The following is a 17,401-nucleotide window of genomic DNA, read 5'->3' on the forward strand; positions in this document are numbered from 1 at the left end:
ATACGTTTAAGTCTCGTTGCCAAGCTAGTGATTTTACAATATGTAAGCTTTCAAGCTAAATTCTGTTTTCGTTTTCTTGGTCTTGGCCATTAAAGATAATATTATTCGAAAGAAGCCACTGGTTTGAACTTTAATTTAGCGGATTGGCCAAGGCCAATTGAAGGTCCATCCCTACGCAAAGTTCGTTGTATAGAACTAGTGATTTAGTTTTTAGTATGCAAAAACTCTGCTTAGGGAGTCTGTCTGCAGAGTTTATAGATTTTTGCTTGAGTGATCTTTGGAAGAATACATGTGAGTTGTTAGGAAAAGAGTTCGCGAGAAATGCCGTCATTAGTTTATCGTCGTGGTCGAGAGTTTGGCCCGTTTGACCGTTGGATGACGTTACCATACCCTGGAAGGGGGTATACCGTAATAGGGTTGCAACAAGCTTTGCAAAGCCTATCGTATTTGGTACTAGTAAATAAATAGAAATATGCTTCAATCAGATCATAAAGGAATCGTGATCAGCGTTAAAAAAAAAAAAAAATATGGTTGGTTTCCTTGCCACACGCTGACCTAAAATAACTATTGATAATAGCGACGACATGATTGAGAGAGTTTTGATATTTATAACATAACTTGCAAAGGATGGTAAGAATGAATTTGTACCTTTAAGTTGACCAAGAACAGCGAACTAAAATAAAAGAAGAAAAAAACGGAAAAAGGTGAATAAACAAGCGATTGCATAATTGCAGTCCAAATTAACACCATAAATAAAACTAGAAAATAGCGTTATAAAAAACGTGGCTAAAAACCTAATATGTTGTCAATTTCTTTAGCGAATCATTTATTTAATTATGTTACTTATCTTTCAGAAGACGGGAGTTCACTAACATGATAATAAACTCTTTTTTCTACAACATAGGAGGTTCACTGCTGTGAGTAATTGCATTGAACATGCTTATTTTAAGGGGGTGAAATTTGTCTGTGATGAATTTATCTGTGGGGAATGAATGCTGTTTTTTGGCTTTCTAATGTTATATTCAACATCAGTAGTGTGACAAATGGGTGGCCGTGGGGAAAGCAATTTGAAATAGGGAATAAGATATTGCAGCAGAAACGGAGTAGACTTTGGACTCCTTGGATTTATAGACTTGTCTAACATGTTGGCAGTTTCCCAAGAAGGGGACTCGCTGAGGTTAAAATTAATCCCTTGTCCCTCTTTGGGGCTTTTTATTATTATCAAATTTTTGTTTTGTTTCACAAGTCTTTTTAACTATGGCCTTACAAAAGGGAGGGTTTTGGCTTTCATTTCTTTCTTGATAATCCTGCTGTTTTTTTACAATAGTAAAATCACCAGTGAGGTATTTGATATTATTAGGAATTAAAGCTTATTGATGTATTATTTTTTCTTGTATGCATGAAATTTCTCATGAAGCATTTGATGAAATCAAACAATATTTTTTGGGAAAGGGGAAATTCAACAGAAATGTCCTGTGTTAGGAATTAAGATATGTGAAAATCATTACGCCACTTTTCATTGGCTATCCAATCATCAAATAAAAAAACTATTTGCACAATTGAGCTTTTTGTTAACGTAGTTACCGAATAGGATTGTCGGGCAGTTTCTAGACATAGGAAGAGAGCATTTATAATTGCTACTTCTTAACTTTTGACATCTTTAGCCTCACTAAGCAGGAAAAGACATGTGGAAGGATTTTGGGTTTTAATCTTACCAATAATTTTTTCCAACTTATCAAAAAAGTTTGTGTGCACAAAAAAAAATTTTGGGTGGAACGTAAAAATAAGCAATTGAAATTGACCTCAAATAATTTTAGGCTAATATTACCTCAGTGTAGTGGAAGACGTCATGTTTGTCAAATTACCTATATAATAGATGATCGCCTTCCGATTTTTAATAGGATTTGGATTGATAGCGTTGCATGAAACGGCTTCTATTGCGTCAGAAGGGGACTGACTATGAGTGGAAGAGTAAACGATAGAATTAAGAGAACTTGTACCAGCCTTAAAGCTAACTATAACGGCATATCATGAGAGCTTACACCATTAGCAGTTTCAACTAATATGTGACTCATCTGACCTTGCAATCTTAAGGTTTATGATGCCTATTCCGATTTCCCATGTTAAATTTCTGGAAGCTTCTATTTCTTTGTACTTCACCACAAGATTAAGATAGAGATACCATTCGATAGCGAAGACTGTGTTCTTGAAAATCTCAATCTTAGATTTTTTTTTAGTTTTCCTTATTTTTTTTTATCTTTAAAAAACCTTGTAAATATTTTTGAAAAGTAGGGTCTCATTAAAAATCTTGTATATCTTTATTTTCGATCAAAATAAAACAATTTACACACCGTTGTATTCAGAACTTCCTGATCTATTTACTTGCGTGGTTAAAATTACAATATTGCTTAAATTTGTCTTAAAAACGCAGTTTAAAGTTCTATAAAAAACAGAAAATTGAGAATATTCAATGAATCCGAGAGGGCGCACAAGTGCTGAATTTGGGTTTATCGTCAGGAGATTCAATGCAGTGGGTGGTTTTGGGGAGAGAACACATATGATTGGGTGTTACTCATCAGAGCTGTAAACTGCCTGTTGATATCTCTGTGTCGTATCTAAATCTAATATTGTAAAGAAGTTTCTTTACATTGTATCTAATATTGTTCTATGAGAAGATAATGGGTAATAAGAAAGCAGCAGCGTTAAATAAAAGGAGAAAGTTGGGACAGTTCCGAAGGCAAGTTAATTTCCTCCTCTATTGTTTTATAATTATGTACGTAGTATAATTTTATTATTCAGTCTATCCTGTTAAAGGTAAATCCAATGTTAATAATAATTCCTTGCTGTTCATGCTAAAGATTTTTAGAAAAAGCTTCTTATTCGAATAAACATCCCTTATGTTCCAGGATTCGTTCTTTAGAATAGGAACAAAAAGTTAAACTTAGCGTAAAGAGCAAGCCTAAGATAAGGATTTTATTAAACACCAACTTTTGTTTATCTTATATTTTTATGTTGCTCCTTATTTTCAGTTTAAAAAACTACTTTTTTTAATTAATTTCTTGTCATTTTTCCAAATATTGTTAAGAAATTTGCCACCTCTTTTTCAAGGGGCTTCCTTGGAGCACCCCCCCCCCTTGTATTAAAACCCCTATTAGAGAAAGTTCCTACTGTATAAAATTCTCCCCTGTAAATTTTAATAACTATTCTTTTTTGCTACATTCGAGCATTTTGCACAAGAAAATCTTTTTATGTCACAGACTTGTGTATTTCCATAGAATAAGGCTACTTTCTTAAACGGTTAGAAAAGTTTTGCATAGAACAGTGTTATTCATACGAGAGGATACTCTAATGTACTTACTCTATTGATCATGTGCGTGATTAGTTCGAAAAACTGCTGAGCAATGCCAATGGCAGGCCTAATAAATTATTTTAGATCAATTTAGACCAATTGATAGTTCTTTCAGGCAATTAAATAAAAAAAAAAAGTTTTTCCAACTGAAAGTAAGGAGCGACATTAAAACTTAAAAAGAACAGAAATTATTCCGTATATGAAAGGGGTTGTTCCCTCCTCAGCGCCCCACTCTTTACGCTAAAGTTTTTTACTGTTTTAAAAAGTAGAGTTGCGAGAAAGAGAACTTGAAAAAAAACTTAAGCGTAAAGAGCTAGGTGTTGAGGAGGGAACAGCCCCTTTCACATACGGAATAATTTCTGTTCTTTTTAAGTTTTAATGTCGCTCCTTACTTTCAGTTGGAAAAACTTTTTTTTTTATTTAATTGCCTGAAGAGGGGAAAACCCCTTTCATTCACGGAATAGTTTCTGTTCGTTTTAAGTTTTCTTAAAACTTAACCTTACTTGCAGTTAAAAAAAAATGTTTGTTAATTTAATTCGGAATGTTTTTGCATTAATACATGTTTTGACATGGATACTTTTAAAAAAGGGGGTGGGGGCGGCCTAGTTGCCCTCCAATTGTGGTTACTTAAAAATACAACTAGAACTGTTTTTTTTCGAACGTTTTTATTAGTAATAATATACGCAACTTGCGAATTAACTAAATTAACAAACTTCTATTTTGGTATATTTTTATTACGTATATGAGGAGGCTCGCCCAATCTTCAATACCTTTGTCTTAACACTAAAGCTCGAATTTCATCCCAATTCTTGAATAATAACCCCTGAATCACAAAGACCTCGATATAAATAGTAGAAATTACTAAAAATACTTTAAAGAGCAAGTTATTGTGGAGGAGACGAACCCCCTTATATACATAATATTTTCTGTTCGTTTTAAGTTTTAATGCTGCTCCTTAATTCCAGCCGAAAACATTTTTTTTTATCTATTTTTACCTTATTTTTTTAATAATGCTAGAAAATTCTGCCACCCCTCTCTCTTAATGGAAATTTTATTCCCTCATGATACATTCTTCCTTGGAAAGATCCGACCCACCCCAACCCCACTGTGAAAAATTCACCTGAAAAGACGGCTGTACCCTTTGCAATAACAATTACTATATGTAAACAATCGTCAAAGTTTGTAACTTGCAGCCTCTCCCCCCTGGGCCTGTGGGGGATTGAGTAATTTAAATTTATATTATAAATTTCTATGAAATTCTTTTAGAGGTAAATAAAAACCAGAAAACAATAATTCTTATAGAAATAAAACATATGCTCTTTTTTTAACCCTGATGTTGTGTTAATTGTATCTCGAGTATTAGGTACAGGTAATTTCTGGGGATTCTTCTTATTTGTTTATTTTGGTATTCATATATAATTATAACCAGAAGAGTTTTATGTCTGCACGCTACTCTAACTCTAGTTAATTCTCCGGACTCTGTTTAACCCGGTTACATAAGAATGATATTAATCACTTCCCAATTTATGTTTGTGTATTCATTTGAAAAAAAATTACGTATGGTAATTTTACATTTGTGCTATAAGGGTTTAAATTTTTCTCGCGGTAAAGTTAATTGAGAAATGTTATTAATTAGTAGAATTCAGATAAGATGCTAGCAATAATTTGGTTAGTTTGATTATTGAGTCTATGTAGGTTGTCCATTTTACTTCTATTTTTACGCATCTGAAATGATAATTTTATACATTTGTTTGATCATTATCAAAGTTGTAATCAAATGTCATTCAGAAGAGTCCATCTAAGCCCCAAGTTATGCCTATTTCTGTTGACGCGGTGTGGAATACAATTTTGCAACTGAAATCGAAGCCTATTGATTTAAATGGGATTAGTAAGATCCCGTGTTTTTTTCTAAGTGATAGTTTTTATTTATTTTCATCTCTTTCTTTTTGTAATTCATTACTCCATTTTTTTTCTTGCTATTTATAATGGGTTAAAAATAAATTATTATTAAGCGCCCTCCAATTTTTTTGGTCAATTAAAAGGAGTACTAGGGTTTTTAATTTTTGTTCAAATGAACCCTCTTTGATTTTTCTGGACCATTGGTCCTATGCGATCAACCCTGGGAAAAAAAATATATAAAATAAACACGCATCCGTGATCTTTCTTGTGGCAAAAAAAAATCCATATTTCTGCAGATGGAAGCTTGAAATCAATGCAGTATCAGATTCTGGTTTTCTGATACGCTGAATCTGATGTTGTGAATTTCAATAAGACTTCTTGATTTTTCAGTGTTTCCCCTTTTTCAGGAATCAATTGAATTTTCTCAGGCTAATAACTTTTGATGAGTATCAATAAATCGTATTTATTTGAAATCAGCATAAGTCGACTTTTTAATGTATCTATTAATATCAAAATGTCATTTTAGTTTTGATTACTATTTAGCCGAGCACCTCCTTACTTACAGTTCGTTATCATGAACTCTAACCGTTTTCCAACAGCGCATATCTCCACCTAGTGTTTTAATGGTCAATAATTGAAAAAAACGACAAGACAATCTTTTTGCTCTTTGTTTGAATTATAAACTCGCCATGGATCTAAAATTCTCTATTAGCTCTCTTTTATTTATTTATTACAACCATTGAATGTTTATGAGCTGCTGTTTATAATTATTTGTGGCATAAGGTGATAGAGTTTCTATGGGTATCAGTGAATTATATTTGCTTGTTTTTTTTTAATATTTTCTCCTTATTCTATGATTCGACACAGGAAGTACAATATACACTTTTTGCTTCCAATTTGCTATTTAATACTACTGCTACTAATAACACACTGCAGCACCAAGCCACCCGAGGCCAACACAGCTACGCGTGCTCCTCCTCCAATCTAATCTATTTAAAGCCTCGGTCTTTACACCCTCCCAGGAAGTTCCCATTTCCTTTAAATCTTTATTTATGACATCCTCTCAACCCAGACAAGGACGACCTGCTTTCTGTGTAGCCCCACACGATTGACCAAAAAGGGAAATCTTAGGTAATCTGCCATCCTTCATCCGTAGAACGTGGCCTAGCCATCTCAATCTTTCTTTCATTATAGCCCTAGAAAGTGGGATTGAACTAGATTTTTCGTACAACCTACTGTTTGAAATACAGTCAGTCAGCCGGGTACCCAGAAAAATCCGTAGGCAATTTCTCTGGAGAATATCTAGTAAATTTTCATCTGCTTTTCGGAGCGCCCATGCTTCAGAGCCATATTTACAACTGTCATCACTGTAGCTTCCAATATTCTAATCTTGGTTTGCAGATTTATCTTTTTATTCTTCCAAACTTTTTTTTTAACTGTGAAAAAACACTCGAGCCTTAGCTATTGTACTTTTAACATCTTCACTGCTCCCCCTGCTATTTAATAGACATGAAAAATATTCCATGAGAGGGAGCAGGAATATTATACACTTTATATAAATTTCAGAAGAAAATTTGTATCTTTTTAACTTGTCTCCCAATAGTCATCGGTTCCAATTCTAACAGCCTTTTGATGTTTGTCTTATCAAAAGCCGTCGGGAAACGAACGTTTTCAACAATATCTATCCTTCCCTCTCTTTCTCTTATTGAATTATTATAATTTTTTACTTAATTCTTATTAGTGTTTTACGAGTATTCATATTCTTTCCCCTTTTCAGGACGTAAAGCCTTTATGGATTAGTGAATTATGTTGTGTTGATGATATTTGTAATTTTTTACTGGAAAATATATCTAATATTATTCTAAAATTTGAGAAATAGAAATAGAATCTTTTTTTGTTACTTTCCATTGGCCATTTAGTAAGCAAGAAAAGTCTGCCTATGAATACTGGAAGGGGGAGGGGAGTATTGGAACATATGTAAATTTCCGAGAAGAAATTGTAAGTTTAAGAGAGAAAAAAATCTCTTGCGGTTATTTATCTAAAGACCACTGACAACAATGAAAAAAAGTAACTTAAGTTTTTTTGTAGATTCTTTTTAGCATAAATTATAATCACATTAACCCGTCGGGTTCTTTTCCCGTCGGTAAAAATATAAAATTCACTTGTTATGTCTTTAGCTAAGCTTTAGCTACGAATGAATTTCATTGGTTGATTTAGACCCGCCTTACATTTTAACTTTGACCAATAAGGAAAATGGGGTGAAATTTTAAAAAGTTTGATCAGCACTTCCTAGCGGAATTTATTAGTCTTGTGCAAGAGGAATTAAATACCTTAACTGACAGGTTACCTCGGAACCGGTATGTTGAGGCATAGGATAGGTTTGACTTAATTCGTCTAAAACTATTATAATATACGGAGTCTGAACTAGAAATGGAATTTAAACGGCTGTACTTCAGTTTTGTTACTGCTCAGGATGGGAGAGGGATGTGCAACTATTGCGTACTAGGAGGGAGAATTGAGGCTGAAACAAGTCAAAGAAGAATTGAGGAAAGATTTAAAGTGGGCAGAATGATTAAGTGTTGAGGGTTTTTTGAAAAGTATTTTTCATGGAGAGATAAGGAAGAGAAATGTTTGCTTGAATTGTTGCAACTTAGACGAAAGAGAACTAAAGGCAATTTTGTGTGAGCTTGAGTGAAACCAAAGTACCTTCCACTAGAATAGTATTTCTGTGTATCAATATGGGATATTCACATGAAAAATTTCCTCAAGAGCTAAAATTATAAACTATGCAACTGTGAGAAAATTTAAAGTCACTTGCCTACCTGTTTTTAAGACTCACAATATGAATGTCAATTAATATCATTTCTATCAATGTTTTGTGTATCAGTAATAATTGCCATATTAATTATGATGTTACGCGATTGCATTATTCAGAGCCAAGTCAGCAGGATTCGATTGCACCAATTTTTTTTTTTTACTGTGCTTTCAAGCACATCATAGGCTTTCCTTGGTTGAATAACCTCACGAGAGATTCCTTGATTCCAATCAAGCTGTCAGTAATCATTGTTGGATGGTGGATCTCGGATAATGGGAAAGTTTGTGTCAACAGTTGGGCTTTATGATGGTCGACGTATGGCATATTATGTTTTATTCATTCCACTGCTCATTATCATATTTCATGTTTTAAATACATTTTTAAACTTGTCACTTTTGGTAATATTTACTAATTAGATGTCTTGATGGTAACAGCGTGGAATGATTAAATTGCGAGGCAGTAATTCTTTATCGGCTTATGTTCATGATGATATGTTCTTTTTTAAGTGAATTTACATGATTTTCGAGTACAAATGGCTGTAAGGGGATTTATTACTCTTAATGGTAGAAGTCTGAACCTCTTGAGTTTTTTCCCTTGTAGCACATCTATTTTATTTGAGAAACCCACTTCATCAGTGGCAATTTAGTTTCTATTGAGTGCATAATCAATTAAACGAGCCGGCATAAACGACCCAATTTCACTAATCCTACAGAATATAATTTCTTCAACCATACTGTCTTTCCATTTACAAATAATCTGAAATAAGAATATAGAGAAATGGGTGTAATATTTCAAATAAGACAGTGGAAAATGACAAGTATTTTTTTTAACTAACATTAATAAAAGTTCGAATATTTTAGTTTCACGTCCGTGGACCTTCAACGCAAAAAAAAGAAGAGGAAAACTAGATTAAATGGAACAAGACACATAAAGAAAAGGAAAAAAAAAACACGAACGATAAAAAAATCTCACATTTCAGTAATGTTGAACAAGCAAAAGTAAGACAAGTTCAGTTGTTTCTCTGGTATGTCTGGTTTTTGGCATTGTAATGCGCAACTAATACAACCATGCCTCTCTTTGATTTTTACTTTATTACTTCTTCTTTTTTCACAATGACGCTCTAACATGATTTCAACCGTATATTTTTGTTTCTTACGAATCGAATGTCAAACCAGCCATTATTGACTCTAAAACCTCACTTTTGCATTTCAGGTGATTGTAGACTACCTCAACCCGCGGTGTAAGACTTGTGACATTGAATTTCGTAACAGGCTGGTGTATGAACGACATTTGGCCAGTCTCAACCATATTCGTAGGTTGGCATCTAATGATTTAACCAAAACTGCAAAGAGAGAAAAAAGAGGTACACTTTTTTGCTTGTCTTGAGAATTTTTTCCCTGCACTAGTGGGTTCTGCAGCAGCCGTGGGCAAATAAATATATCTATTCATCATTCTTTGTCACCAATAATGATTAAAGCCGAAAGTTTTCAAAAGAGTGGAATGGTTTTGGCTATGGTTTTGGGGGAATGCTGGTTTCATATTAGAAGATAAGTTCACATCAATGGTATCCTTGGGGTTAGGGCTAATGTATAATATCAGGATCTCGGATTCGCCGCTGGACCCCAGCACGCGGCAGGCTTCTATATATGGATTCTCATTGTCGCTTGTCTTCCAACCGCAGACAATTTGAGACATATGGATCCTCATTGTCACTCGTCTTCTAACCGCAGATAATTTGTTGTCTTATCATACTGTATCTTTTCAAATATATTTAATCATTAAATCAAGCCCGATTTCTAACAGCGATATCTACTAAGCTTCAAATTTTGATTTTCTTTTTTAAGGTTTTTGAATGAATTGTTTTAATCCCTTGTCAAAATAGAGAATCATCATTTGTAATAATTGCAAATTTTCGTCTTTTGAGGCTTCCTACTGACATTATATAACAGAAGGTCGTCCTTGTCTGGGTTGGGAGGATGTCATAAATAAAGATTTAAAGGAAATGGGAACTTCCTGGGAGGGTGTAAAGAGGGAGGCTTTAAATAGATTAGGTTGGAGGAGGAGTGTGCGTAGCTGTGTTGGCCTCAGGCGGCTTAGTGCTGCAATGAGTCATTAGTAGTAGTAGTAGTAGTTTCTTTCAAAAAGTGTTCTTTTTTTAAGGCTTTTTTGAATTGTTGTAATCCTTTGTTAAAATATAAACAAATATTTTTTCAGTTACCAGTTTTTTTTATCTTTGCGCAATTTCTAACAATTTATAATGAAGATTTGTACTAGGCTTTAAACTTCTGGTTTTCTTTTTAAGATTTTTGAATTGTTGTAATCTTTTGTCAAAATAGGTAGTCAGTTTTAATAATTGCAAATTTTCTTTTTTGGGCCTTCCAACTGACATAATTTAACTGGTTGCGTTCAAACCTTTAAGCTTTATCACGCAGCGAGTTGATTTTATCTAACAAAAAAAATTAATTTTCAAATTTTCAGGTATTTTTGTATTTTGAATTTAAATTTGAATTTAATTTTTATAATTTGAACTTTACTTTCCAAGAAGACGAAGGTCATTCAGGTGAGCCTTTCAGAGAATGTTGAAGAGAGTTCAAAACACTTTAGTAAACTAGATCAAAACACGTTATGTCTATACCGACTGTCGAAAGGGTGCAACACAGGAATAATTGAGTATGTAAATTTGGTATCGAGGAAATAATAAGGGAGATGATCAAAAAGGCAATATTTGCATGCTACCTGTACTACTACAAGTACCAGAACTACTACTACCACACTGCTCCATTTAAATTGAACTGAATCAAAAAGACGCTATGTGCATGCACGTTGTCAAAGTAGCGCATCTCAAGAATTGATTTGGTTATTACGTTGAAGCTTTCAGAGAATACTTACAGGGGAAGATCATCTCACCAAAAGGCAATATGTGCACACTACTCCTAATACTACTGTTACTAGTACATTTACTATTACTGCTAGTACTACTTCTATTGCAACTGCTTGTAGGGCTAAGAGCATTGAGATGAAAAATAGGTTAATAATACTCTGACTATTATTACAACTGTACCTAAGGCAGGGATCGGCCGCAGTCACTTTTTCATTTTTTTTTTTTTTTCACTTTGTAGAACGTGTCACTTTTTCACTGAATTTGTCACTAAAATCACTCTTTTCGTCTATGTTTTGAGCTTCCGTTAGTGAACTAACGGAAGATTGGACATTCAAGCTCCTGGAAAAGGTAAGTTCACTCTTGATAAATAATCTCACCATAGCTACTCATATGCCTCCGTTACCTGAGCATCCACCCAAATTGGCTGCTTAGAAGATGGACATTTTGGTCCATATTCTTAAGTTATGTTTCTAGTATTTGCTTCTCTTTTTGTGTTGGGCTGTTTCCTGTAATGGGCAGAAATCAAGACCCATAAGTTAAGGGGACGTCAAAATTTAAGAAGAAATAAGCGTCTTTCATTGGCTTTACGAGTTTTTACTTGTTTGTGTAAATATATGAGTTGATGAGAAGGCTTTCTAAATCCATTCTAACACCTGTTCTTTTTTCTGGTCATTTTGAGTGGCGGATAAGACAAAATTTTCACAAAACTAGTTTAGTAGGAAAGTTGGGACTGGATGCATAATGCAAGAGTGTTTTGCCAAGAGTAGCGATGATAACAGTTCATTTTACTGCAAAATATGCAAAAAGACACTCATCTGCCAAAAGAATTTCAAGCTCTTCTTCAATATGCCGTTAAAAAGGAACACGAGATGAACGAGACTACTGTGCTAAGCCCGCGTCAACTCAGACTCACGGGATAAATTTCAACCGAATACAAGTCACAAGCTGGAAATACTGTACAAGAAAAGAAGTTTGAGGTGTTCTGCGAGAGAGATGCGGCTTCAAAGGCAGAAATAATTTGGGTCTTGAAAACTATAGCAAGTTTTTTTGCTGCATCTTTGTGTGATGATGTTGCCGATATCTGTCAAACTGTGTTCTAGAGTACTGGCCCGGAAGGCTTCTCGTTAATTGCCAAAAAAAATCACGTACTCGGAGGTAATTTATCCTTATCTTAAGGAAATACTGTTTGTTTGTGTATTGGAATATGATGAGACCACAAAAAATGCTTGGGTGAAAAAGTTCCAAATATGGGCCCGGCCACTTGAGATACTGTTGATGCTTGCGAGGTCATCGTCCAGCTGTCAATAAGAAAGTTTTATCGATTGTTGACTTAGAAAAAAATGCGCTACTCAAAAGGTCGTCTGAAAATCAGTACCTACAACATCCACAAGGTGCATAATGAGTTCGAAAAAGGACTACGGGAACTTGGGGGTGGGGAATGTGTTGATATGCTAGATCGCTGTTTATCATTTCTTCAGCGAATTGTCTGCTCGTTGTGACGATTTTAGCCAGTGTCACCTAAAAATCAAGACTCCGCGTCATGAGTTCGTAAAGCACGTCTCCACTAGGTGGCTTACCATGGGAGAAGCTGCGTACCGCTTGATTGAGCAAGGGCATGCTCTGATTGCATATTTTGTTGAGTTTGTGCCAAAGAAAAAGGGCTATAAGCGCTTTATTTCAAAATTGAAGTATCTAATAATTGTCAATTGGCTAAGAAAGTCAGCAATGAAAGCTGAAATCGAGTTTGTTGTGAATTCTGCAAATACCTTCACTGTATTCACTGGAGTGTTGTAACGACAAGAACCGTTGATTCATGTGCTGAATTTTGAGTTTCGTCGCTTATGCACAGTTCCTCTTGGACAGATTGTACGTGCCGATGATGTCAGCGATCACCCCGCCGTGGTGTTTGAAAGCGTATACTGTGCTGCAGAAGCATATCTAAAGCAAGCTTTGTTTAAACAAAGATTTGTTAAAGGCATGCTGGCAGCTCTTGCTTCTTCGAAAGCGACTCAGAAAGATAGGAAACGTTTCTTCCAAGGAGTTAAGAAGCATGTCAAAGTTGCTGTACAGTTAATGTTCACAAAATGCCCTCTAAACAACGAGTTTTCCGAAAGCTTAGCTGCTTCAGCCTTCCCAAGCCAGATTCCCAGCCGATGGATTGTAGTGATGCTCTACATCACAAGAGAACTCCTGTTTGAGACGAACATGCAGAAAGTCTAGGGAGATTGGTTATTATTACAGTCGGACCCTGTGTCATCACCCACGAATAGTATACGAATCAATAGTTATTGGCAAAAAAATCTTGGAACTGAAGACACCAGTATGTGATGTGAAATATCAGGCCTTGGTTCGAGTAGTCGGAGCAACTCTTTTGCCCTGCCATGGAAGCACAGACGTGGAGCGAAAATTTTCTCGTTCAGCTCAGTTAGTGACTAGCATGCAAGCCCGTACAGAGGACCCAAAACGCTAAAGTTTTTATTGCTAATGCTCTGTGCAACTATGAGAACAAACCCGAGCTTTTGCCGATCGCAAAGAAGCCGCTGTGTTTGGCCAGATCAGGTAGACCTAGCTATGAACTTTACTTTATTGGTCGAAAACAGGATGGATTAGAAAAAGAAGAGCTCGAAGTGGTCCAGAGGAAGCAGAAAATAGCGAAGGTATAGTAAAAAAAGAGATGGCTAAACAGAAGAAAGAAATCGGTGATACTATTCTGAAAACAGCAGGAGAACGCCTGAAGAAAGCAGTAGGACAGAAGGGCTTTGAACATTGGTCTGTATCAAAGCATACTGGAAGCAGCACTAAAAGCTCGTTTCGGAGAAAGGGCAAATGATGCTGAATATATCGAGGTACTTGTTTTGAAGAGGAAATGATAGATCGGAAATGATAGAGTTGTGCTTTCATTAAAGCTCTCTGTTTGTATAAGAAAATAACTTAGTCGAAGGTAATTTAATACTTCCAGGCTTCTTTTCCGTAACCTCACGGGCTTTCAGAGGGTGATATTGATCATAAGGGATTTGGTAGTCATTCCCTTGGTAGTCACTTTTTTTAGTTGTGAAATAACTGAAGTCACTTTTTTCGAGTGTCGTTTTTCTGTTGTCAAAAGGGTATAACAGCAATATTTTAGAAACAGTTTGGTGTGTGAAGTCGAAACTATGTGTTGAAGGAGATGCCGAAGGAACCAAAGGTGCTATGCGTATGCTACTAATGCTGCTACAACTATTGCTACTGCGCAGGCTAAGGGTATTAAGGTAAAGCTTGTAAGGAATATTTAGGCAAATATTGAACTAGATCAAAACAAACTACGAGCATGTGGACTTTCAAAAAGATGACAAAGCAATATCTGAAGAACAACTCACATTATTAATTTAGACCTTTAAAGATAAGTTGGGGGGGGGGATTTTGAACTTGCCAGAAGGCATTTTATGTATACTTTGAATACTACTGCTACAGTTGCTGTAACTAATGACGCTAAGGATATTAAGATGAAACTTTTAGGGGACCTTTAGGAGTTTCAGTTAAACAAAAGAAGTGTATGCATTCAGGTTTTCAAAAGGGCATATTTAATATCATAGTCTGCACCACTCTATAATAGCTATTTATATCATTGAAACTTTTAAAGGAGCTAATTTGATTAAAAATTGGAAGTTCCTTATGCCCTTTTTAAGAGTAAAAAGAGATTGGAGGTGCAAGCATTCCTTCTCTCAAGCCCATTCATTTTCGAATCGCACCAAGTCAAAATTTTGAGACAGCTATTTTGTTCAACATAGTAGAACGATCCAGCAACTACGTCTTTGGGGATATTAGGCATGTCGACCTCTCACAGTTATGCACTTGGATCGTTATGCTTTAAAACTAAATGTTGCTTTAAAATTAATCAAAAGGTATTGTTGTTATTGTTTCCAAAAAGATACCTCAGCAATATATCGAGAACGACTGGGGGTATTAAGTTGAAATTTTCGGGATACTACTTCTGCTCTTACATTTTAACAAATAAAATGTGTTTATATTCGTCCAGGTTGTCAAGGAGCATAGATGGAATCTTTTGGAAATGATATTTTTATTTTCAGGTCAACTTCAGAAGCTATGAAATTAAATTAAGAAATACTGTTTGGTTTGGGATTAAAATTGTTGAAAAGGTTTCTCCAACATACAAATGGCAATCCAAACTATGGATTCTCATAGAAAAAACCGAAAAGATACAAAATATTATTTTTTCCATGAAAAAGACAATGTCAATAAAAAAGGAACCGAAAAAAAACCAGCAAATGACCGTTGACTGTCAGTTTAATTGACCTATACTGATATTTATTCCTTAAAGTTTTGATACTTTTCTATCTATGAAAGTAAAGAAGGTGAGAACTAGTGATTGGTGGTAGTTTTACGCTTGGAAGATTATTTAACTTTGTTTCTGCTCATTCTTGGCTTAATGGAGCTCTTTACTTTTCTCTGAAAAACTTGTTTTGTGGAATAAGTTTATAAATTAATTTTATAAAAAGCAAATTACTCAATAAGCTTTTCAACTTTTACGGACTAAAGAAGAGGGCGGGGGAGGGAGCATTATCCAAAATCTGTTTGTAGTAAATAAAAATTCCGTTATAATTTCAACTTGAGTATTCAACTTAATTTTTGCTCGTTTTAAGATTTATTTATTCCTTAGTATCAGTATCTGTTATTTTTATGGTTGATATTATTATTTATTTTAGTTTCTGTTCGCTTCGGGCTTCATTTATTCTTTAATAGTAATTTCTGGTAGTTGTAAGTTTGAATTATTATAAGACTTTATTTTTGCTCGTCTCAAGTTTAACAAGGCTCTATTTTTCTTTAAAAACTTCTTTTTCGAAAATTTTGGCTAAAAATAATTACTGTAATTGCTATTCATGGTTGTTTCGTCTATACAGTTATAAGGTCATATTTGAGTTGTTTTTTTTTTAAGATGTTGAAAATTTTCTACTATTTGCTAATTTCTTATTTCAGCTGTTGATGAAGATGAAGACATAAACATGGACAAATTCATGACCGTTGACGCTGTTGGTAATGTTGATGAGGAATCGGAAGCGGCTGCTAAGAAAGCGGCCGCACCTGTCAAGCCTGCTATACCCAAAATACCAGGAGCTGTTGGTGAGTGCTCAAACTTGATGAATGAATAGCATATGCTATCTAACTATGGGTGTCCTCTAAAAAAAGATCCACAATCATATACATCTCTAAAAATTATTTATATTTTGCTGTTGCTTCTGCATAAAATTTGAAAATCCGAGAAAATAGCGGCATTTGCCAATTCACTCAGGTTAAGCCTTTGAATTATGTAGCTGGAATGAGATCGTAAGACTAAAACGTTCAAAGAAACTTAACTGTAAAAATACCGGTATAAGAATCTTTTTCAGCTTCTGATATCAAAATGCACACCATGGAATTGATCAATGCACCTTAAGTATATGACTATCAGCTTTTTCCGTCCATCGGAAGTTTTCTGGTATCAATAGGTATCTTCTTTTGTATGGTGTGCTACAATATTTACTTTTATTGGTTCCATAGACCCGATGTACTTCAAACCACAGATGCTCTGTGTCTCTTTCCTCTTGCTATTCTCTCATAGATTGTGGCTGCTCTGAATGCAATGGCCGAGCATTTCTTGCAGATGTGTGTATCCACGATTGACTATTATAACAAATGTACCTTTAAAAATCTTCGATTCATACATTTTTATAAAAGGGATAACCATTCTCTTAACAATTTCTTGATTTTAGGTAAAAACTAGATTTTAAAATGTGCATTTTTGGTGAAATTTTTTCAATATCTTACTGAATAGTTTTGATCTATTTGATCTATTACCTAATTTGAGTTGTTCCTTTACAGTGTTGCCTGAAGAATTGCAAAAGAAAGTATTTACTTTCAATCAAATAAGTTTTTCTAAGCTTCTGGTCTAATAACTTACTTTTTCTCTATTTCAATTAATTTGATTACCCAAGTATTTAACAGATTGTCAAGTAATATAAGGTTGATCTGGTTTCAATATCGATAATCAGATTAACAATCTGAAATTGTGTTTTACAGGTGAGGCATATGTAGAACTGGTTAACGTGTATTATTGCCGTTTATGTGAGCGATACCTTGCTCGAACCAATCCGCTCGAAAAGGCCCTGGGAATTCATTGCAAAGGTCCAACTCATAAAAGTAACTTTCGTAGCAAACAGAGTGAAGCCGAGAAGGTTGAGAAGAAAGAAAATATCGCTAAAGAGCCAGCTGAGCCAACTGAAAACGCTCCAATGCCAAAAGAGAACCCTGAGGTATCCATCTCACTTCCTTTCTATCACTTGTCCTCTTCTTCACCTCTCTCATACTTTCTTAACATCGCTAGGCCGTTTCATTCTATTTATTGGAATCTAGGGTTTTCCTATACCGTCTCACCTAAATTGAAAGGGTGAATTTCACCATCCCCTTCTCAGAAATAAGGCAT

General features: G+C 34.7%; 1 protein-coding gene across 1 annotated transcript in view; it reads left to right on the top strand.

Annotated features, from left to right (window-relative positions):
• Window positions 1–17,369, top strand: part of LOC136029012 (uncharacterized) — a 48,658-nt gene extending 31,289 nt beyond the window's left edge. The window contains exons 9-11 of the mRNA XM_065707068.1: window positions 9,276–9,426; window positions 15,919–16,062; window positions 16,999–17,369. Coding sequence (XP_065563140.1) covers window positions 9,276–9,426; window positions 15,919–16,062; window positions 16,999–17,369 — 666 coding nt within the window. The remainder of the gene's footprint in view (window positions 1–9,275; window positions 9,427–15,918; window positions 16,063–16,998) is intronic.
• Window positions 17,370–17,401: the final 32 nt, after the last annotated feature.

The sequence above is a fragment of the Artemia franciscana genome, chromosome 1, assembly GCF_032884065.1.
Source record: "Artemia franciscana chromosome 1, ASM3288406v1, whole genome shotgun sequence".
NCBI lineage: Eukaryota > Metazoa > Arthropoda > Branchiopoda > Anostraca > Artemiidae > Artemia > Artemia franciscana.